This window comes from Aureobasidium pullulans, assembly GCF_000721785.1.
Source record: "Aureobasidium pullulans EXF-150 unplaced genomic scaffold scaffold_4, whole genome shotgun sequence".
Taxonomy (NCBI): domain Eukaryota; kingdom Fungi; phylum Ascomycota; class Dothideomycetes; order Dothideales; family Saccotheciaceae; genus Aureobasidium; species Aureobasidium pullulans.
Genome location: NW_021941024.1, coordinates 1,308,549 through 1,329,596, shown reverse-complemented (window position 1 = coordinate 1,329,596; position 21,048 = coordinate 1,308,549). Strand labels below are relative to the sequence as shown.

The window sequence follows — 21,048 nt, the reverse complement described above, 5'->3', positions numbered from 1 at the left end:
TGAAAGGGCTACAAACTTGTATTAGAGGAAGTGGACTTCCAAGATTTGGGAGGAAGGAAGGAAACGTCGTTTGCGCATATCCTTCCTGTTCCGGATGAGTGACGCCATCAGGCAGAAGGATTCATGCTGGTTGACCCTTTCCCTGATATCAATGGCACTCTCACACAGCCTTCGCAAGCTTTAAGCCGACTTCTTCAGAACAGTCACATACTGAAAATTGGACCGAACAATGGCAAGCAACTTGGAACAAGCCTCGGAAGTCCAGCGACGACAAGAAAAGAGCGAACAAGCCAGACAGAGGTTTCTGGACTCTATTGCCAGGAGCACCGATTATGACTGGATCATGCAAAATATACGTTTCGGCATCGAATACCCACAGCAAGTGTATTTGCAGCATGGTATGAAAAGAACCGACGAGCAACTCGAAAGTCAACTCAAACAGACGTGGTGGAAAACGGTGGAGGCAGCGAAGTTGTATCCTGCCGACGATGACGGACGCCAGTACAAATTGATCGCCTGGGTCGCTGGAGCCAGAGCGCGTGGAACAGTGCCGAGTACAACACAGGATGCCTATGTCGCGGATGGAGGGAAAGTCTTGTGGAAAGATTTGCCGTTTTTCGAAGGCGCTCTTGAAAATGCATGGGCGGATGAGGCAAATTTGTCGAAAGAGAAGTGGACCAATCTCAATGCTTTCGCATCAGGCCTCGCTCAAGTGACTGGCATGGACTTGATGCAGTTCGGTCTTCAGACCATCAAAGCAACTTTGGAAGAACCTCGACTTGTGTCTTCAGGGAATGTTAAAAGTCAGGCTGGTCATAAGTCTGTTGCAGACTTGTTGCCGGCGGCGATTTTTTGGCTCGGAAGATCATACTCTTTCTTCAAAGTCATGCTGCCAATCATCGAGCGAGCGGTCAACGAGGGGAAACACCCGCCGACAGGCTGTGGAAGTGGCATCGTCCCGGGGGAGCTAGCATTGGCCGGTGGAGTCACTAGAGATGGCTTGAGTCTTGCGAGACAGCGTTTCTGGAGACATCGACTCATAGAGATTGGACAGCAACCAACTCAAGCAAGCGGTGGCAATGAAGGCGAACGTGATACAACGGCGGAGACTGCCCTTGAATGGTCGAGAAGAATGGCGACTTGGACTCTGAATTGGCCAATTGACATGAAAGATGTGCCTGGCTATGAGGAGCCGATCGAATACAAAAAGGATGGTATATGATCTGGGAAGGTGCAAGACTGCGCTGCGCGCATCATTGAGTCCTGGCGTCGAGATTTAGAGACAGAATTTGTCAATCAGATATTTGTTTGATGCGATGCAGTCAATGAGTGTTGAACGAGATATTTGAACGTTGCACGATAATCTCGAGTTGAAAGGAAGAAGGAAAGACTGCGGTGACCTGTCGCCAAAAAAAAAGCCAAAAACGCTGTCGATGATGTCATTGATTTCTGTAAACATCATTATTCTGAGAGCTCCATTCTGCCTCGCAACCATCTTAACAACACCTCAATTCACAATGACGAAAGATTGTACACTCTGCTCTACTCCCAGAGACGTATTAGTACGCTGTCAAATCGACGAAAGCGCAAAATGGCATTTCGTCTGCCCCGGAGCATGCTGGAAGTCCGTATCCGGAGGCGTAGAAGATGCACGCGGTCTGAATGATCAATATCCGCATTATCGGTATGGTGGCATGGTATGAAGAAACTAGACAGTGGTTAGGCATCTCAGCTGACAAGATGCAGTGGAAGAACAGAAATGCTGATGGCCCGATAAGCGCGAAAAAGCCAAAGAAAGTCAAGGACAGACAGAAAGCTGAGAGGAAAGCGCGGAAAGATGACCAATCAGCTTCTGATGAACAAGAAACAAATGAAGAGAGTTCGGAATAGCTGGATTGTATGGATCTGATATGACCCAGTATTTCGCGCTCCCAGCCACGCGAGCAGCGATTTGAACACTATCAAAATGCCGGATGATTTTTGCTATTCGAAAAAGGTCCAGAGAGGGCGGAAATGAACAACGTTCTCCATGGACGAGTATACTATTCCAAAAAACACCAATTAATTCCCAAGTAGGTCGACGCTCTCCGTGGTCGACCTACGCGGAAATTGGCTCACAGAACACATGCAGCGTTGATATTAGAGCTGGAGATGAAAGCCAGGCGGTACAGATCGAGAGTGCAGTATGTTGGACCTGACTGCTCTGGAATACACCTACGTTAGCCCCTTTTTTTCTTTTTTTCCCCTTCATTTTTATTTCTCCAGATCTAATCATCTCGCTTCATTCCCAAGGACACAGAAATCGAGATGACGAGCTTGCCAAACTACAAGAAGGGTTTCCAGACTTGAGTGCCTGTCCAAAGAGAGCTCACTACTCATGCTCTCGGCGGAGCCAGAAAGCATTTTCATCCTGATGTGACGATCTACGGCATCCAGTGAGAAAGAGAACACACTGAAATTTGCGCGTCCCAGGAGGATGTACACTCCAAGGTAACGCCCGTATCAAAACGCAAGAGGGCTCTCGAGATCGAAGGGTTCGCCGAAGAGAGAGCACACTAAAAGTCATGTTAGCAGCAGATGGGTAACCAATGGCCAATAATTTTATTCTTGCCGGCATAGACAACGATAAAGGTCGATTGGCTTGGCGAGTCACATGGCTTTGTATCAGAAATACCTCAAAAGCCGGGAACATGACGTGTCTCTCACTGACCGCCGCGACTCGTCTTTAATGCCTCTTTCACTTGGAGCCTTTGACTTTTGACACCTCACCTCCTCCCTATCTAATCGTCCCTCTTCATCTGGACGCCGTACGGAATTTCTCGACCTCCAAATTCATATGCTCCAGTACGCAAACAACCATTATGGAAACTGACCGAAACTGGCGCCAAAGAGCTTCGATGGCTGGCATAAGGACGGCGCGCCCAGGCGAGCCAACACCGAGACCTTGTATGGTCTGCTTCGACATTACAGCGGACGATGTGGTTGAACTACCTTGCGGTCACAGATGGTGCTCATCTTGCTTAGTCCGAGCATTCTCCAACATCCATTACCAGTCTCAATGGCCAGTGAGGTGCTCCAGCGAATGCCATGTGCCGATTTCCGCCGTCACCAAATACCTGACCTCGGATAAACTCCAGAGATTGCAAACCCTCGTCGACGAGTTTGAGATACCTCCCTCAGAACGACTCTACTGCTCAAACCCTCGCTGCAGCAAGTTGCTCTCTCGCAAGGAAGCGCACGACCACTCCGTAAGGTGCAAAGAATGTCTTACTGGGACATGTGTTGATTGCAAAGCAACCGCGCACCCTGGACGAAGCTGTCCACCTCCAGGTCAGGATGAGCAGCAGACGCTGAAGCTATCTAACCTGAACAAATGGCAACGTTGCCGCCGGTGCGGTCAGATGTGCGAGAGAGACGGAGGCTGCCCACATATGGTGTGCGTCTGCGGTTACGACTTCTGCTATCACTGTGGCAGCAACATCTACGACTGCAACGGATGCCCAGGAGTTGAGCACAGTCTAGACGTCCTCGATGATTTCCGGAACGTCGCGATAAACCAACGGCGCAGGGAAGATCAGCTCCCTATGCGGCTACAAGCACAAGCTGCAGTAGCACAAATACTCGAGAGAGGTCGTCAAGCACAAACACACGCGACAAATCATCAAGCACAAGAACCAAGGAATCACCAACCAAGACAACACCCACATCGAGGAGAGATACAAGAACAACATGTCAACCAGATAGCAGCGGCTCCACCAATCCACGCAAGGCAGCAAGACATACGAACGCTTGCCGATGATGTACTCGATCGGCTCCAACCAGAAAGAGAGGAACTAGAAAGAAGATATCGATTTGCAAGGATGGAGAGGGAAAGAGTACAAGCAGCACAAGTAGCACAAGCAGCACAAAGAGAACAAGTAACACGAGAAGCAAGAGCTGCACAAGCTGTGCGAGCAGAAGAGAGACAGATGGATCGGTTCCTAGCAATGTTGCGCGAACATGGACTCGGAGAAGAATCAACAGATCAACAAACAGCCCAAAGAGCAAGAAGAGAGGCCGAGCAAGTTGAAACAGAACGTGGAACAGTACCGATTCTGGTGGGCCCGGCTAGTCTCAGGCCAATCGATCTGGAACAGTTCTCAGCTCAGCTTCAGAGACCCATACCATCAGGGCCAGTTGCGCCACTTCCAGCACGAGGAGCGCGAGGAACGCGAGGATTTAGCTTCTGGCGACCTCGGAGAAGAGCTCAAACGGCAAACGAAAACGAACAACGTATTTCGTGACCTCGTCGCAGGACCATCAAACCTACTGAGCACTGCCCAAAGTTGTGCGACAAGGAACACTGGCCAAAGACCGCGCCCGTGAGAAGGATTTCAACAAAAGGGATGGCCGAGTGTGGACGGTGAGCTAGTCGGAACGTCATTCATCCTGACATCTGGTCGCTCCAAGAGTAGCCGATCAAGCAGCCACCGATAGGTTGCAAGCACTACTAGCTTAAACATATGGCTATGCGAAAACTGCTAAGGGCATGACGGATAGAGCAAGAGTTGCGAAATGAACAAGAGATGTTGCTCCGAGACTTCAAATTTCTTCGTTGCCTTCATCTAACATATCACTCTTCATCATCAGCGAATCCTCCTATCTTGCCCGTGTCCACGTCGTTCACGCCGTTTTGAGAGCACATTTCTGGTTTGTAGTGAGTTTGTATTCGTGTGATAGAGTAGTCCGTCTGCTATCAATCATCTGCCATTATCCAGCGCAACAAAAGCGCAATCTGATTGCAAAACGGAGAATTGATAGAAGAAAAGGGGAAAATACAGAAGTATAGTGCTTCTAGGAGAGCCATCGGCCGCCCTTTTCAAAAGCGAGAAGTTGACCGTCGTGCCCTCACCGAAGGGCACCGCAAGCCTGAAAGGGAAAAGGCAAGTCAAGCCCCCGAACAGGCCAGAAGACCAAGTCACCAAAAGGAGGACGCACATCGCGGAATCTACCATCGCGCTCATCGAATTGTGGGCAGCCGCAAGTCTTCCAGCTAGCACCGCACACGTAGCAGAACTGGTGACTGCAAGGGCAACTATTCAGTAGGTCAGCAGAAGTAATGACGTGTCAAGTTCCGGTGAGCAACATGGTAACTAACGTGATATGATTGCATCCTGCACTCTTGTCAAGAAATCTTGCGCAGGCAGAACATTGCTGCCATCCCTCCTCCTTCGCCAGCTTGCCGAGCAGCTCGAGGTGCTTGGATTCGTGGTCCACGGAGCACTGACCAGGATGTGCATGCCTAAGGCAACCGTTGCAGGTGAGATCAGTACACCTGTTGCATCTAAGTATGTCCCTGTTTCCACGTCCCAGAAAGGAGGAGCACTTTGGATTCGCGCAGTAGCGTCTGGAGGCGTCTGGAGTGTTGAACTCCCGTGCGCTCTGTTCAAAGGACTTGATCTGTGGCCGATGGAGACAACATGCGGCCTCTTTCAGACTGATCTCTTGTCCACAGCACTTCGGCGGAAAACTGGCCTCGTTTTTGGTAGCATTACTGAACATTATGCTGACGCAACCAGGACAGTAAGTGTGATTGCAGGTAGACAAGCACAGGGACCCCTTTGAGGAAACAGGCTCGTAGCAGCAGTCACACCGCGCGGTGCCTTTCTGTTATAAATCAGTCACCGACGGATGTCATGATTGACACACCAGAGGTATCATGTATCAGAAGAGTATGCGTACCTGATCTACGTGTTCGTGTTCTGGATCCATACCGTCGATGATTGTGATGAAGGTGATCGAGAAGTGGCTTGCAGAAAAAAGAACGATGATGGAAACCGGGAGCTGAATTTTGGTGCACGCCGAGGGATTGGTAGCAGTCGGTCTTGAAGATGAGTCGCCACGGGAACCAATTTCCCACCATCGCTATTTGTAGACTTTCACACTCCGTAAGAAACGGCATATTCGCAGACGTCGACTCGGCTAGGCAACCAATCGTGTGCATTTGTTATCACAAATTCTTTTTCTTCACGAGCACCACCCCTGTAGGCTGTCTCCTTGTCAAACGTCGACTCTGAGAACACCGCCCTGATCCCCTTCGACGAGCCTGAATAACGATCCGCCTTGCTACGAATTCTTTCTCGCTCGCAGTTTCTGCCAGGAGACACAATACAAATCCTCTATCGTCGACAAGATGGTGTTTTTCCCAAATGGACGTGTAAGTTAATCCTCAGGGCGCCTACACTCTGGTTTTTTGATACTAATATTCACACCAGAGCGTTTCCTGTGGCATATGCGGCGAGATCTGCAACTCCCGCAAGACTCTTGTGGCCAAGTGTGACGATATCTGGTGTGGTCAATGTCTGTCAACACAATTCGAGATCGCCGTCAAAGATGAGACCAAATATCCTGCATCCTGCTGCAACCAGGAGCTGGATTTTGCGATCGCCCTGAAGCTCTTCTCAACTGGCCTAGCTCAGCAATATGCAGCTGCCGGTGTCGAGTACAGCTGCCCCCCAAAGGAAAGAGTGTATTGTTCGTCCGCTTGCGGGACCTTCCTTGGACCCTCAGGCGGCGAGGAACACCTACTTTCCTGTGGAAAGTGCCTGAGAAATACATGCACTTCCTGCAGAGGAAGAGCTCATGAAGGACCATGTGGCATACCTGAGCATGTCACTGTCGCCAAAGAGTTGGTCGAGGAACAGAATTTCCAGAAATGCAGCAACTGCGACAACATAGTCGAGAAAATCGATGGCTGCGACCACATAAAGCAAGTCTTGATACCCTTATCTCCGCTTCTCTGGCACGAATGCTAATATCTTGAAGATGCAGATGTAGTCATGAGTTCTGCTATCTCTGTTCGGGAGATTGGAAAGACTGCAGGGGTGGATGCCAGCATACCGCCCTTGATGATGACGATTTCCAACCTCTCTGGCATCGAAATCATCTCGAACGAATGGAAGAGTTGCTTGCGGTGAGCGTGGCGCTCCTACGTGCCCAGGGAGGACCTCGTCACCCCGAAATGGACGACTTCCTAGCAGCCGTCGAGCAAACCCTACGCCTCCACCAAATGACTCCTCAACCTGTTCATCAAGCCGCCCGGGCCGCCCCAGTAGTCGAACAACCCCACTTCACCACTGCAGAGCTGGAACACCTCTTTCGCCCTCGCCCATCCATGTTCAGACCCTCCAACAACGAGCTCCGTCGTGAGAGACACGCTCGCTGCGGTGCTGAACACTTCCGACAGCACAACTCTCAGGGCACCTGCCGCGACTGCGGCGACGTCGACGAGGAGGTGCACCTTGCTTGTCGTTACTGCAGCTACGCAGTGTGTTTCGGCTGCTTCAGTAGACGTACGGATGCAAGAATTGTCGCATAAAGCGAGAGCCTTCCTCGATCGTCTTGTCAGACCTGGCTGTTCTCTTCGTCGTCTCCTTCCCGTCAGTCTCGGACGACAAACCTTCTCGGTCGATTGCCACCACGATCAATGACATACCACGGCGATTGACCCTTTCCGGCAAGTTGAGAGTACTCAAGGCTCATCTCTTGTCGTTGAACCCCGTCTCGACCAATCCGGCAATTAAGTACATCTCGTAGCCCACCACCGTTCATGATCAACGACCTCCTGCAATACGCCCCATCCTCTGTTCAATCACCACCCCTGGTCAGCTCTCTCTCATAATCTCCTCCCCTCATCACCAAGAAGCTCTCCTCGATGGCTGTCATACCATCTCCTCAAGCCTGCTCAATCCTCAACGATGACTTCTCTCACACATCGAACAGCAACCTTGCTCTGTCACGCACCGGTGAAATCAGAAGCCTAGACCCGGATTGGATAGAGAAACAAGACTCAAGCCACGGGCTCTTTGTCTATGCCTCCGCTTATGTTTCACTCTTCCAATGTTTTTCTGCTTTTTGCTTCGTTTCTTTCTTCTCGGCTTTAGTGCATTTCTGCTTTGTTTTCATCCGCATCGGCGCTCTGGAGTTCTTTTCTTCCTGTCCAACCTTGTCTCGTTAGTGATGGTGGGTTGTGATTGCCTTTTTTCCTAATAACTTGTTTCTTTACACTTTTGACCTTCGCGATGTGACCGTTCAGTTAAGCTGTAGAGATGCAAGATCTCTCTGGGATAATGTAGATGTCTATGGAGAGTGTGGTAGATTATCACTCTCTTTGAACATTTGGAAAAAGCAAAAAAGGATCTTGCTTTTCGATGGCACGTTTTCTCGACCAGCGCCGGAGGAGGGAGTTACAGTAGCTACTAGCCATCTCATTCTGGTCTGTGTGTTTCTGTAGAGATGCAGAAACATGTTTGAGGTGACGCAGACGTCTAGAGTCGCTTGGTAGATTGATGCTTTCATTGGTCATTTTATATGAACTGGAAACGATTGTGCATTTTTGACAGTATTCTTTTTGATCAGCACTGGAGGATGGAGTGAGCTACTTGAGATTTGATTCGTATCTGTGTTGTTTTTGCATAGTATTGAGACCGTGTGAAAGAGAATGCTGCGAAGCTATCTTGCCCATCTTGACTATCTAGCTACTTGTGTTTGAATGAAAGCAATGAGAAACAGAAGGCATGTTGTACAGAAACAGATATGACGAGACTGCAGCAAAAGATCAATCGTATGAGTGAGAAGCGACCGGACCAGAAAAGAACAGACTGTCGAGAGACAGCGAGGAGCGAAACGAAAGAAATCTTCATCAGAGAAAGCAATCACCGAACGTATCTCCCCCTTGGGGCCCTTCCCCTGCGAGTATTCCTCCTTTTGCGAACATCACCATAACCTTGGTCTAGGGTGCACCAATCACAGTACTGTACAAGACACCCACTGCATCTATTGAGATAGTTGGGCAGGTGATCTCCACAGCAATCGCAGAAGTCGGCAGTCGAGAAGGGTGTCCATCCGCGGTGAGTGCAAACTTCCAGACCAATATCGGCGACACCTCTCTGCTCTTCACGTTCGAGCAGCATACTGGGTATGATGAACGCGCAGCGGCACCCTCTCCACTCTGTGCCGCATAGATAGCAAAACTCGTTCTTACAGCGGCACCTACAGATGATGTTCAGTTCAATTCGCGTTTGTCAACATTCTGACCGATGCAGGACTTACGTCATGTGGTTGCATCCAGTTCTGTGCTCAACAAATATCTGACACCTCGAGCATTTCCTCCAGCCGTTCTTTCCAGCGAGGGCTTCAAGTTCCTTCACACTTTGCTCGAGCTTGTTCTGACAACCCTCTTGATGAGTCTTACCTTCGTTGACCTTTTCTTTGCAGATCGTACAGGTGATGCAGGGACACTTTTTGCATCCAACTGTTTTGCTTCCAAGCAAAGGCTTCAGAATGAACGCAGAGCATTCTGCACAATATAGCCTGTCCTGGATCGGAACACTCATCTCAAGTTGCCTGGCTTTCACCAGGGGAGTCAGAGCTTCACGAAGGAGATGTTGAAGTTTCGAAATGTCCATTTTCAACTTGCAGCATTGAGGCTGGAAGTGTGTAGTGTTGCGCAGTGCGTTTGTAACCAACCTGTTTATGCATTTCGTACAGTATGCATGTTTGCATTCATTTTCATAGCATTGGGTGCGTAAATGCATGTCACCACAAGCTATACATTCGAGCTCGAGAGGTAAGCTTAGACGAACATGAGCCGGCTGTGCAGACACGATGGACGCAGTCGATGTTGGAAGTTGATTCGGCACAGGAAGTTGATTCACTGACAAAGTGGTGCTGGAAAGTCCATTGGTCTTATTTGCCGTCAGGTCATTCCCAAACAGGACAAGTGATCTGGGCGGAGAAGCAGACGGGAGCGGAGCATCGAGACAAAAAGGAGCTGGTGGTGTGCTCGATTGTGTTTCGGACACAGTAGGATACTCGAAAGGAGCCAGGCGAACAGAAGTGAAGCTAAACCCGTGAGAGGCCTCAGCCATTGCGTCAATTTCTGAAGTATTGGAGATCTCGAGAGATGATGGAGCGGCAGCGTCCCCACAGTCAAACTGACGCGGCTGAAAGACGTCATGACGAGAGTCTTGTTTCTTCGTAGGTCGGGAGGTGGGAGTCTCCTCTTCTGCGGGTCGTTTGAGTTCTTTGAATTGTTCTGACATGGGACTCGGAGCAACGGGCATCTCGCCGAAGACACCAGACAGCCTGTCGTGTTCAAAAGAGCTGCGCTGATATCTTCCAAAATAGATTGGTTGGTACTGCGACTGGTTTCGATCATGGCGAGCAGTATCAGAAAGACCAGGCAATGTGACATCTACTCCGATCTGGTCGCTTTCATGTTTCTTCGATGGCGGCACTTCCGCGTCAATGAGATCATCTGCCGACCGTTTTAGAATAGGTCTGGGATAACCAAACAAGGTAGTAGGTTGAGAACGAAGGGCGCTACTCGTAGGTTGTGGACATGGCGAAGCATTGCTTTCAGCCTTGATAGCAGTTGGGGACTGGTCCGAAGCCTCGGCGATAGCTATTTGGTGATCAGCGAGAGGGTTCGGAAGCGGCTCATCAGGATTGAGTTGACGAAAGAGAAGGCGCGCGGATATCTCATTAGCGCGAACTGCTTCTCTTTGTGAGACTTCTTCTCGAGAAACGATCCGAGCGATGCGCAGGTCGTCGATCTGTTGGTGAGCAGTACGAAGCTCCTGACGAGCCAAGGTGGCGGCCATAAATGTGTCCGAGTTAATGCTATGACGGCTGAATGCCTGGATTGAGACGAGATCCTCGTTCAGCAGGCGCAGGATCAGTCTGTGTGATTTTTCGTCATCCATCGTGGCGATGGCTGAGGTCTTCGAGTTGATAGACGCGCAGAAGGTGACGGAAGAGTGAAGGGATAAGGACTGGACTGTAGAGTCACTTAGTGACGCGGGTTTGTAAATGCGAAAAAACGAAGGTGCAAGACGAGCGCTAAGACGCAGACAGCTGGTGCTAAAGTGAGCAGCTATGGAAGGCGCGACGAGCCCGAAGCTGTGCTGGAAGAGAAAACGTGCTTGCTCCGGAAGTCACGTTAAGGACAAACTTTCTAGGTCGCTATCACAAGGCAAGCGAAGATGAGATTGGCATGAGCGATGGAGGCAGGGAAGGTGATGCAAAATTAGGGCGAACCAGGAGATGTTCGACGAGTCTCATAAAACGTCCAGCGAGAGAGATCAGCTATTGAGCGGTCCATAAACATACTCTGGGCTATGGAGTGAAACATCTTTGAATCCGTGAAGCTACATTATCTGCTGAGGTTCGACTACCATCCATTGTCGTATCGTCTCCTCTAGCCTTTCATGTTTTGCAAGCGCCTAGAAGAGCTCAAGTCCGCTGTTGTCCGCCACACATGCTCCGTCGTGCATAGGTGCCTTACATCCAATACATGTTGTTCCATCACACTCTGTACACAGTGGCTCCTTTTCGTCGGTGACGTAACCATCTGGTATCTGTGACGAACAACCGACACATGTATCCCTCTGACTCATCGGCACTGCCAACTTCATGGTCTTTAGTGCAACGCGATCGTAGGTGTCAGCTTCAAGAACATCTTTCAGCTCCGAACAATTAGGCCAGAGTTTTCCGCAGCATTGTGGAGGCCACATACTCTCGTCTCGTAGAGCGAAGTCAAAACAGTAATTGACACACTTGTAGCAGTAATGATGTCCACAAGCCATTCGGTAGATCTCGGAGGTCCATCCAGTACAGTGACAGACAATACAATCCTCATTCCATTTGTCCGTGGACATGTTCTCGATGTATGGGGGTGTAGAGGGTGAGTCAGGACACAGCTCACGCGGACCACGGGACTGAAGCTTGATTATCTTGCTATCGGCGACCGGACTGAACAACGATGTCGAAGTAACGGTCCGATCCCTCAAGGATCCTGGACATTCAGAAACAGACTTGGCAAAAGGAGATGGCACATCGCAAACGCTCGGCTCAGCAGTGGACTCTTTGACTGGCATGAGACAGCTCGTGGCGGTTGCGCTGGTCGCAGAACCGAAGTTTGCACGATCGCGTGGAATCCAGATAGACGACCAAGAGACTTCTGGCCCGGCAAGAACGTGGCTGTCAAGCTTGGGGCTGCTCGAAGTCTGGGACGATGCTACGGATCTTGGGTGCTCCGGCACGGGTTCCAAACTGCTGCCTAGCATTTCGACAGATGCTTGTGGGCTTGGTCTGCCAGCAGGCAGACTGGCGGATGATTTGAGCGTAGAATGAATCTGATCGCAAGCTGTATTCTTCTCGGGCGAGACGCGGCATGCAATTGTCTTCATCTTCAGCTCAAGAGTCCCCTTGAGACAAAGTATCTCTGATTTGGCTGCCACCTCACGTGCCTTCCAAAGCACCTTCTCGTTGTCTCGCGTCAGTGCTTCTTGGTCAAGCGTTGCTTGAACATCATCTCCCCGAGTCATAGTTGCCCGCTTCAGTAGTGGAGAACAGAAACCCAACAGATGATCTTCGGAAGGCTTCGAGGTGATTTGGGCAGGGACAGGAGATGGAAGGCAAACAACAGAGCGACTTAATTTGTTCTTCGTCGAGCTAAATCTGGACATGCTGCCGTTTCGAAACGGAGCACAGCGAGGAAGACGGACCACGGGCAAGCCGGGATGTTGGTGAAGCGGTTCCGCAGATGTGGCGATGACAGGCAAGGGGTTTCTAGCGGCGGGTGCGAACAGCGACACGATCAATGATGTAGCGTTGACCTTTTCGTAAGCCAATCCTGGTTGGTGGACATCGCCAGTCTCGCGAAGAATAGGCTCATTCAAGGCCTGAAGTTGTAGGGGCTCGTGTCGCGCGCAGTTATCGGTGTGAGCGGCACCTTCGATCATCTTTGTCTGTGGAGCATCATCAACGTGCTGATCCAGTAGTCTCAGTAGGCGGCGGTAGGCGCGCAGAGTGGCCTCGATTTCAGCGACATCGTCAGTCGTAGAATTGATCCAGAGGGTGGCTAGATCCTGGCCCTGAAGACGCTTGAGTAATCCATGAGTCTCCTCGTTCATCTTTGTGTTGTGTGCAGGCCCGCTGAGGTTGATGTATTGATTGGACAAGAGACTAGAATGTGATGCCTTTGGTTTGAGTGACGGATTTCTTCTAGGAAGGTGCGATGCAGTGTGAGACGCGAAATTCGATTTAGGAAGCTGCTGTTATTCTGTTGACGGCCAGCCTAACATTTTGTTCATGACTGTTATCGACGCCAATGCTACTTACAGCAGACCGTTGCGATACTCAGAAATGATCGCGTGCGAGTTTTCTTTGTGGGTGATTTGGCCGTGCCTACTTTCCAGATCTGGTTCCGACAGAAGGGACCGCCAACTACAACAACCTCATACCCAAGCTTACGAGACTTCGACTGCTAGAATCAAACTGGGGGCAACAGCTCCGAGTTAGTGCATGTCACGGATGCTGTGGTGCTTTATTAGGGTGATGACAAAGAAAAGACGTAGAATTGGGTATGGACAAATGTTTATTTAGAAAGGCTCCTTCTCGTCGGAACGGGCCTGTAAAGGGAGATGTCAGCACTTCGACCTTCGGAACATGCAAGTCAAGACTTACGGGAACAGCGCCGGCGCCGCCGAGTTCCCTATCAAGACCGCCGGGGAATGTTCTGGGGACGGAGGCCTTGTCAGGGTAGTATTGGCGGACGACACCCATCAGGACAAAGACGGATGCGATGAAGGTACCGAGGAGGACGGCACCGTGACCGGGCTGGAAGTGGGTGTAGGGTTCGGTCGAGAAGATACCAAGAGTGTCGTTGTCTTCGTGAACGGGCTCGCCGAAGTTGCGACGCTCTTGCTTGTCCCACCAGTCACCGTAAGGGTCGCGGAAGGCGCGCTTGACTGCCGGGGGGTTGACGTATCCTCCGTTCTGTAAAGCCTTGTCAATGCGTGTCCGTATCCCGTCCAGAGAGTCTTCCTTGACGCACCATGCCAATGTCCTCGACGGCCATCTCGCCAACGAAGTTCTCCTTGTTGGCATTGTTCTCGGAAGCGAAGCGCAATTGTGTGAGGGTGGTGCGGGGAGCAACCGATCGTACGGCGCTGGAAAGCGGGCGTGCCGCGGCGATTCTGCGGGAGAGCATCTGGAAGTGTGTCAATGGGTGTTCGAAGAGCAGTCGGATCCAATGCGTACGTTGTGATGTGATGTTCTTCCTCCAAACACCTTCAATCGGTATGCGCTGCGGTCATCAGCTTCGCGCTTCTTGGCTGGGCGGGCTGCCCTCAGGCGGCAACTTCCATGGGATAAAGTTGAAGCCAGCGGTGACGCGCCAAGCCTTGAACGCTAGATTGACACGACTTGGAACTTTTGCTCGACACACCTACAATCCGGCCTTGTGACGTCTTTTGGCCATTATCTACACAACGCCGCCCGATATTACGATTCTGAGAGCGGCATGATAACCAGTGCAACCTGAGCTTCCAGCGCTCCAATTTTTGAAGGAGGCTCGATTGGCGTTGATGGAGATTGAGGGGGTCACGCGAAACGAGGGCGCCCGTGATAGCCACGAAAGCCCCAGTCCGCCTCCGCCCGACAATCATCGATTAGAAAAAGACATCGACGAAACCTCCGCAAACAACACAGATGCCGTTGACAGCACTCCAATCCCCGATGCACATGTCGCCGATGCATCCCGACCAGCCTCACCAACCGACAAGCTTGCCGTCGACTCTGACTCTCCCCTTAGCTCCGAGGACGAAATCGAGTTCGACGCGTCTGATCGTCCTTCGACACCACCTGCTACCAACGGCAAGAAGCGCAAGCTCGCCGACCTTCAACCCGACTCTCGCTCCCGATCCGCTTCGAAGCCCATCTCGCCGCCATGGAAGTCGTTTGCGGCCGACGGTCCTACCACAATTTTGGACAATGGAAAGAGAAGATCGGGTCGCGTGAATGCGCCAGCACCCCCAGTCTTTGAAAAGGCCACGCCGAAGTCTAAGAAGGCAGCTGCAAAGACGCCAGCAAGCAAAGGCTCAGTCGTGAAGAATGCTCAAACTGCTCAACAGACAAGTCATGCAAAGCCGAAGGAAACGCCAGTTCCCAAGCGCGAAAAGACTCCTCCTCGCCCTTCTCGTGTATCTGCCCGGATTAAGAATCTAGAAACATCTCCGGAAGTCGTCAAGAAAGAGGAGCCCGCTCCAACACCCATTTCTCCACAAGTCAAGCGCAAAGCTGGTCGTCCTGCAAAAGCCGAGCAACAGCCTCTCACCGAACCACAGCTTCCTGCTTCACCCGACAAATCGTCGTCGAACCCGCGCATTAAGCTTAAGCTCAAGCGACCACAATTCTCCTTCCTGCCTCGTCATCCCAGTCATGTCATCAATCCACCACTTTTCCAGTCTCTCGACGATATCATCGCACATTACGATCAGAAGAGCAAAGACTCTGCATATCAGAGCAGAGAGGATGACAGATACGAGGGTCTCGAGCGCCGTTTGCCTGAACGGATTGAACAGGCACCTGAAGAAAGAGCTGAGAAAGAAGCTTTGGCACGTTTAAGAATTCTAGAAGCTGCTCAACCTGGAGGTCCTTTGAGCGAGGAGAAGAGTTCGGTTTACCTGCCTGATGACCAGAAAGAGCCCGCGCAACAATACAACCACTGGGACCATCTCTGTGCTCATGGCTTCTACTTCAAGTCACTGATGGAGAAAGAGAAACGCTCACACATGGAAAGTGCCAAAAGAGTTGCATACGCTTGCTTGGCCAAATGGAAGGAGAGGCAACCTCAGACTGAGGAAGAAAAGGAAAAGCAGGAAAATGAGTGGTACAGACTCATCTATCGACAGACTGTCAAAGACATTCAGCGAAAATGGGAGCTTGTTGGTGCTGAGATCGATCGTCGACGAGCGACACGTTATGAGGAAGAGCAAAGGATTGAACGAGAGCTTAAGATGCAGAGCATGTTGGAAAAATCGACAACTTTGCTGGACAAGCGTCGCGCTTTACTGGATTCTGGTCTATCTGTAGATGGCGAGGACGACGATGATGTTAGCTTGAGCGAAGGCGCCTCTGCCGACGAAGAAGGATCAGACATGTCTGGCCCCGAACAAGACGAAGACCATCGCATGACATCTTCTGAATCCGAAGGCAGCGACAATGAGGAAGAAGATGATGATGATGTCAACTTGTCACCTGAAGCGTTGCGCCGGAAATACAGTAACATACCAGACTTACCGCAAGATCAATCCGATGATGAAGCTAGCGACATGGATGTCGATGAAGACGAAGACCAAGAGTTGGCAGAGTCGAAAGTCACGAATGACAATTCCGACGAAGACGAGGACGAAGAAAATGAGACCGGAGCCGAGAGCGAGCAAGTCCAGGAAGAGCGGGATTATTCGAAGGTTCAGCTTGAAGAAGTGGATGACGCGCTTCTTGACGACAGCGATGAGTCTACCGATATGAGTGACGAAGATATGAGCGACGAGGAAGAAGATGATGAAGAGGAGGAGGAAGACGAGAGTGAAGACGAAGATGATGGTGGTCTGCTCGGATTCTTTGGTGGGCGAAAAGCACTCGCGAAAGAGACTGAGCCCACTGAGGATGCTGACAAGCCTGAAGAGGTCGAAGGATTGGCTGAGCGACGAGATGAAAAAGTTGAACATGTTCAAGCCGCGGTGGAAGACGACTCAGTCAAAGCTATTCAGGAGTCCTCCGACCAAGCTGAACTTGTCCAGGCGAATGAAGTCACCTCTGAGAAAGTCGTTGTCAACACCGAGCTTGGCAACGACCGCAAGGTGGATGCAGCAGAGGCCATGGAGGTTGACGAGGGCGACGTCACGATGCCGCTCGCCACGAATGCTGACGCGCCGACAGTCGTTCTGGAGGAACAAGCGGTTGCTTCTGCTCAACAAGAACATCCGCCTGCACTATCTGTGGATATTGATGTTGAGGAGACCAGACCTCTGCGAAACCATCCTCAATCGCTCAGTCCTCACCATAACATGCTATCAGCAGACTCTCACGGAGAGGATCGAAGCAGTCAGACCTCTCCAAAGGACGATACCACAATCGAGCCCACAGAAGCCGAATCAACTACCAGTGTTGATCTAGACGAAACCGACCGCATGTCCGAAACCAGCGATACCCCTCAACCTGGAAAGTCAACCAAAGTCAAAATCCCTTCTCTGCTCAGAGGTACTCTCAGAGAGTATCAACACGAGGGTCTTGATTGGCTGGCAAAACTATACGCCAACCAGACCAATGGTATTCTGGCAGACGAGATGGGTCTCGGCAAGACTATCCAGACGATTGCGCTTTTGGCACACCTCGCGGAAGAGCACCACATCTGGGGTCCTCATCTCATTGTTGTACCTACCTCGGTCATTCTCAACTGGGAGATGGAGTTCAAGAAGTTCTTGCCTGGCTTCAAAGTCTTGTCTTACTACGGTTCTGTTGAGGAGCGAGCACAAAAACGAAAAGGCTGGAGCAACCCAGACATCTGGAACGTGGTCATCACTTCGTACCAGCTCATCTTGAAGGACTTACCAGCTATCAGAGTACCCGAGTGGCATTACATGATTTTAGATGAAGCGCACAACATCAAGAACTTCAACTCGCAACGTTATCAAGCCATGATCAGACTCAAGACTCATGCCCGACTATTGTTGACTGGTACTCCTCTCCAAAACAGCATCATCGAATTGTGGTCTCTGCTTACCTTCTTAACGGCCGGTCAAGATGGACAAGGTATGGGTGATCTCGAAGAGTTCACGGAGTGGTTCCGCAGACCTGTGGATGAGATCTTTGTGGATGGCAAGAGCAAGCTTGGCAACGAAGCTCAAGACATTGTCAACAAGCTGCATCATTCACTTCGACCGTACCTTCTGCGTCGCTTGAAGTCTTCCGTCGAAAAGCAATTGCCTGGCAAATACGAACATACCGTCATCTGCAGGTTGTCGAAACGCCAACGTCAGCTTTACGATGCTTTCATGGGTCTTTCTGATACCAAGGCGAAGTTGACTTCTGGTAACATGATCAGTGTGTCGCAAGCTTTGATGTCGTTGCGAAAGGTCTGCAACCACCCGGATCTCTTCGAGGAGCGTCCTATTGTTACTTCTTACGCCATGAAGAAGCCTTACACCCGCCAACCACGATCAATTGCAGCAGATTTCGAGATCAAAGACTTGTTCTTGCGCAAGAAGATGCTGAACCAAGACCCTCATGAGGTGCTTGATTTGGACTTTTTGAGCCTCAACCTCACAAGCCGAGAGTCGAGATCGAGATATCACGTCAGACGCAGCAAGCAGCTCAGAGCCAGCCGGGCCATGGACCAGATCGTACGCAGAGAAGTCGAAAGGCTAGGCAACCACACTCCTGACAATTCTTCGTTTGTCTCTATCATGGGCCAACAGAACCACATGACTGCTATGGATAAGCTGAATCGCTTGCGCCAGTGTGCTTTCTTGACAGAGCAACGAACCGAGTTTGCACCTGTCTATGGTACCGACCTCATCGAGAGATGCACGACATACACATCCGACCGCTTAAGGCAATCGCCTCCTCGCGACAAAGCTCTTCATTCAGAGTGGTACTTGGAGTCTTCGTCTCTAGTCCACAAAATGGTCAAGAGTGTTGATCAACGTTCCGAGGCAATGAACACGCTCATCCGCAAGTTCGCATGCATCACCCCGAATGCAGTGGCATCAGACATCCTTCCATACATGGTTCCTCGCAAGACAATTTACAGCGTTCAATCAGCTTCACGATCCCCCGACCCAGACGCCTTCCACGAATCTCGCGTACGCCTCTCAATCGCCTTCCCGGACAAGCGCCTGCTTCAGTACGACTGCGGCAAACTTCAACGCCTCGCAGACCTCCTCCGCGACCTCCAATCCCGCGGCTCTCGCGCCCTCATCTTCACCCAAATGACCTCTGTCCTCGACATCCTCGAACAATTTCTCAACATCCACGGCTACCGCTACCTCCGCCTTGATGGTAGCACGAAGATTGAACAGCGTCAAGACATGATGGAGCGTTTCAATCGTGACACTCGTATCGATGTATTCATCCTGTCTTCACGCTCCGGAGGTGTAGGCATGAATTTGACCGGTGCTGATACAGTCATCTTCTATGATCTCGACTGGAATCCACAGATGGACAAGCAGTGTCAAGATCGTGCTCACCGTATCGGACAAACTCGCGACGTACACATTTACAAGTTTGTCTCCGAGCACACCATCGAAGTCAACATTCTGCGCAAGTCGAATCAGAAGCGTTTGCTCGATGAGGTCGTCATCCAAGAGGGAGAGTTCACGACCGACTACTTCAACGCTCCTGCCGCCACTGTCGACGACGAAGCTCTTGGCGACGCTTTCGCCGGCGCAGCAGTAGAGAGAGTTTTCGGCGCTAACGTCGGCGAGAGAAACGTGCAGAAGGTTCTTGAAGCTGTTGAAGATGCAGAGGATGTTGCCGCTGCTCATGCGCAGGCGAAGGAAGTCACGGCTGATGATTTCGACTTTGATGGTGGTGGTGGTGGTGGCAATACCGCAGCTCAAAGCCGAGACTCGAGAACGCCAAAGACCAGTGTACCTGCTACACCTGCTGAACCTGCTGATGGCATCGACGTTGCAGACGTGGAGAAACTTGATGGCGGAGAGGATGTCGGACATGTGGATGAGTACATGCTCAATTTCCTGGACTGGGCACTCAAGGACGTCAAATACGTTCCTCCGCCCGACAAATCTCGCAGAGGAAGACTAGACAAGCACGGAAGAGATCGCAGCCATCGTCCTCGTGTGCGATAGTATTGAGCATGTTGTGGACTTGTTTTTTGCATAGCGATGGCTTTTTTTGTCTGTTTTACTACTACCATTCTTTTCTTGGGAAGACACATTCCTCATTGTACGATTATTATACTACTATTCACTACCTGTAGCTTCAGAGCTTGTTTTTGGCATCAATTCCAATTTGAATCAACAATCATCATAAGACGACTTTTCGTGCAATCTCGCTTTTCCCCAGCAAAGTCTCTCAAGCTGAGTGTTGTTCTGTCTGGAAAGTAAACGCGACCTTATCCTAAGTGAACCACTGCTCTGATTCGAAAATCGGCGTGCCTCTCACCAGTGCGATCTCTGCAGTGCAGCATACTTGGTATAGATCTTGTCCTGCCCAGCTTTAACTTGACCATCCGTTCTGATACCATTCTCAGACACACACATATCCAACTTTATAGAGAATTGACAACACACTTTGGATTGTGGCATGTACACGCTCTGAACAGCAGATCGACAAAGGTATATAAGATCTACTCATAGCTGACTAGTGTATCTTGAACACTCATTCAATGTCTCTCACGTTGCCGTGATAACAACAACCTCTCATTAACGTGTGTGTGTTTATTGCTTGTAACAAGAGATAGGGAGTCAGGAGATAAGGGAATCAGGTCTGTGACTCTTGGTTCTGCTTCAACTCATTCAGCCATTGCTCGTTCAGAAGCTTGCTACTATATAGCGAAGAAAAAAGCCGTGGCTAAGAGAGGGATACTCGTCAGAGATCGGAGTCACGGACCTAGGTATTTTTCTTTCTTCCTGTCTGGGGAGCCAGTGGCTTGAGGTAGTTGCATCCATGGAAAAAAGATAAAGACCAGATTGGCAGTTGCCATAACTCTGGGTTCTCGTATTCTGTAATTGTTCGTGAAAAGGCGAGTTTCTATAGCTGGTCATGTCTGATAGAAAGATTGAATCTTAGTCTGTGCGTCGAGGACGCAAAATAGGAGGGCAGATATTGTTGTAATTGGAAGCTGCAGAATAAGTCCATATGATACAGGTGAGTGTGGATGAAGATCAGTGTAGTACATAAACGAGGTCAACTGAAGAAGATTTTCCCAATTTTTATCTATTCAACCTTATCATTCCTCACAGGGAGAAGGCAACCCTCGCGATACACCAAGCCTTTACGGTTCCTGAAGTTCGCAGAGCAGGTTATAATTTTGCAGCACACGCAGGCAATAAGGTTATCAGGTCACTGATCCTGAAATCTCCCTTTGTCTTCTCAGTAGCGCATTTTTGTCGCTATAGACATTGATAAAAATGCTCGGTGAACTGAAATGCGTTTTCGGATTTTGAGTTATGGACCTGAGTAGTTTGTTTCCCTCTT

At 50.4% G+C, this 21,048-nt stretch overlaps 7 protein-coding genes across 7 annotated transcripts; 4 read left to right on the top strand and 3 right to left on the bottom strand.

Annotated features, from left to right (window-relative positions):
* Window positions 1-229: 229 nt before the first annotated feature.
* On the top strand, window positions 230-1,222 carry M438DRAFT_372820 (uncharacterized protein; the record flags this gene model as incomplete). Its single annotated transcript, XM_029908375.1, has 1 exon — window positions 230-1,222. One exon carries the CDS (start codon window positions 230-232, stop codon window positions 1,220-1,222), a length of 993 nt encoding a protein of 330 aa, XP_029763489.1.
* Window positions 1,223-1,517: 295 nt separating this feature from the next.
* Window positions 1,518-1,890, top strand: M438DRAFT_268130 (uncharacterized protein; the record flags this gene model as incomplete). Its single annotated transcript, XM_029900228.1, has 2 exons — window positions 1,518-1,697; window positions 1,747-1,890. The coding sequence occupies 2 exons, from the start codon at window positions 1,518-1,520 to the stop codon at window positions 1,888-1,890; spliced, it is 324 nt and encodes a 107-aa protein (XP_029763488.1).
* Window positions 1,891-2,674: 784 nt separating this feature from the next.
* M438DRAFT_292403 (uncharacterized protein) lies at window positions 2,675-6,859 on the top strand (the record flags this gene model as incomplete). Its single annotated transcript, XM_029901780.1, has 2 exons — window positions 2,675-3,436; window positions 6,805-6,859. Coding segments are annotated over exons 1-2 (630 nt in total), but the record flags the coding sequence as incomplete, so codon positions are not given.
* A 2,195-nt stretch (window positions 6,860-9,054) lies between these two features.
* Window positions 9,055-11,004, bottom strand: M438DRAFT_389159 (uncharacterized protein). Its single transcript, XM_029909030.1, has 3 exons — window positions 10,239-11,004; window positions 9,754-10,184; window positions 9,055-9,612 (listed from the first exon to the last, which is right to left on the bottom strand). Exons 1-3 carry the CDS (start codon window positions 10,743-10,745, stop codon window positions 9,087-9,089), a joined length of 1,464 nt encoding a protein of 487 aa, XP_029763486.1. The 5' UTR covers window positions 10,746-11,004; the 3' UTR covers window positions 9,055-9,086.
* On the bottom strand, window positions 11,005-13,153 carry M438DRAFT_166450 (uncharacterized protein). The gene has a single exon (XM_029899083.1). The coding sequence runs from the start codon at window positions 12,954-12,956 to the stop codon at window positions 11,265-11,267; it is 1,692 nt and encodes a 563-aa protein (XP_029763485.1). The 5' UTR covers window positions 12,957-13,153; the 3' UTR covers window positions 11,005-11,264.
* A 271-nt stretch (window positions 13,154-13,424) lies between these two features.
* M438DRAFT_333075 (uncharacterized protein) lies at window positions 13,425-14,305 on the bottom strand (the record flags this gene model as incomplete). Its single annotated transcript, XM_029903565.1, has 5 exons — window positions 13,425-13,454; window positions 13,510-13,821; window positions 13,880-14,035; window positions 14,086-14,131; window positions 14,277-14,305. The coding sequence occupies 5 exons, from the start codon at window positions 14,303-14,305 to the stop codon at window positions 13,425-13,427; spliced, it is 573 nt and encodes a 190-aa protein (XP_029763484.1).
* M438DRAFT_343662 (uncharacterized protein) lies at window positions 14,287-19,886 on the top strand. The gene has a single exon (XM_029905033.1). It carries the CDS (start codon window positions 14,412-14,414, stop codon window positions 19,695-19,697), a length of 5,286 nt encoding a protein of 1,761 aa, XP_029763483.1. The 5' UTR covers window positions 14,287-14,411; the 3' UTR covers window positions 19,698-19,886.
* Window positions 19,887-21,048: the final 1,162 nt, after the last annotated feature.

What these genes read in the sequence shown, in the direction of transcription:
- M438DRAFT_343662 (XM_029905033.1), top strand. Translation starts at nt 14,412, where the DNA reads ATGGAGATTGAGGGGGTCACGCGAAACGAGGGCGCCCGTGATAGCCAC.
- M438DRAFT_389159 (XM_029909030.1), bottom strand. Translation starts at nt 10,745, where the DNA reads ATGGATGACGAAAAATCACACAGACTGATCCTGCGCCTGCTGAACGAG. An exon ending in ATGAAAGCGACCAGATCGGA is followed by an intron (nt 10,185 to 10,238) that starts GTAGATGTCACA and finishes GATCGAAACCAG; the next exon opens with TCGCAGTACCAACCAATCTA. An exon ending in CCGCCCAGATCACTTGTCCT is followed by an intron (nt 9,613 to 9,753) that starts GTTTGGGAATGA and finishes TGTTCGTCTAAG; the next exon opens with CTTACCTCTCGAGCTCGAAT.
- M438DRAFT_166450 (XM_029899083.1), bottom strand. Translation starts at nt 12,956, where the DNA reads ATGAACGAGGAGACTCATGGATTACTCAAGCGTCTTCAGGGCCAGGAT.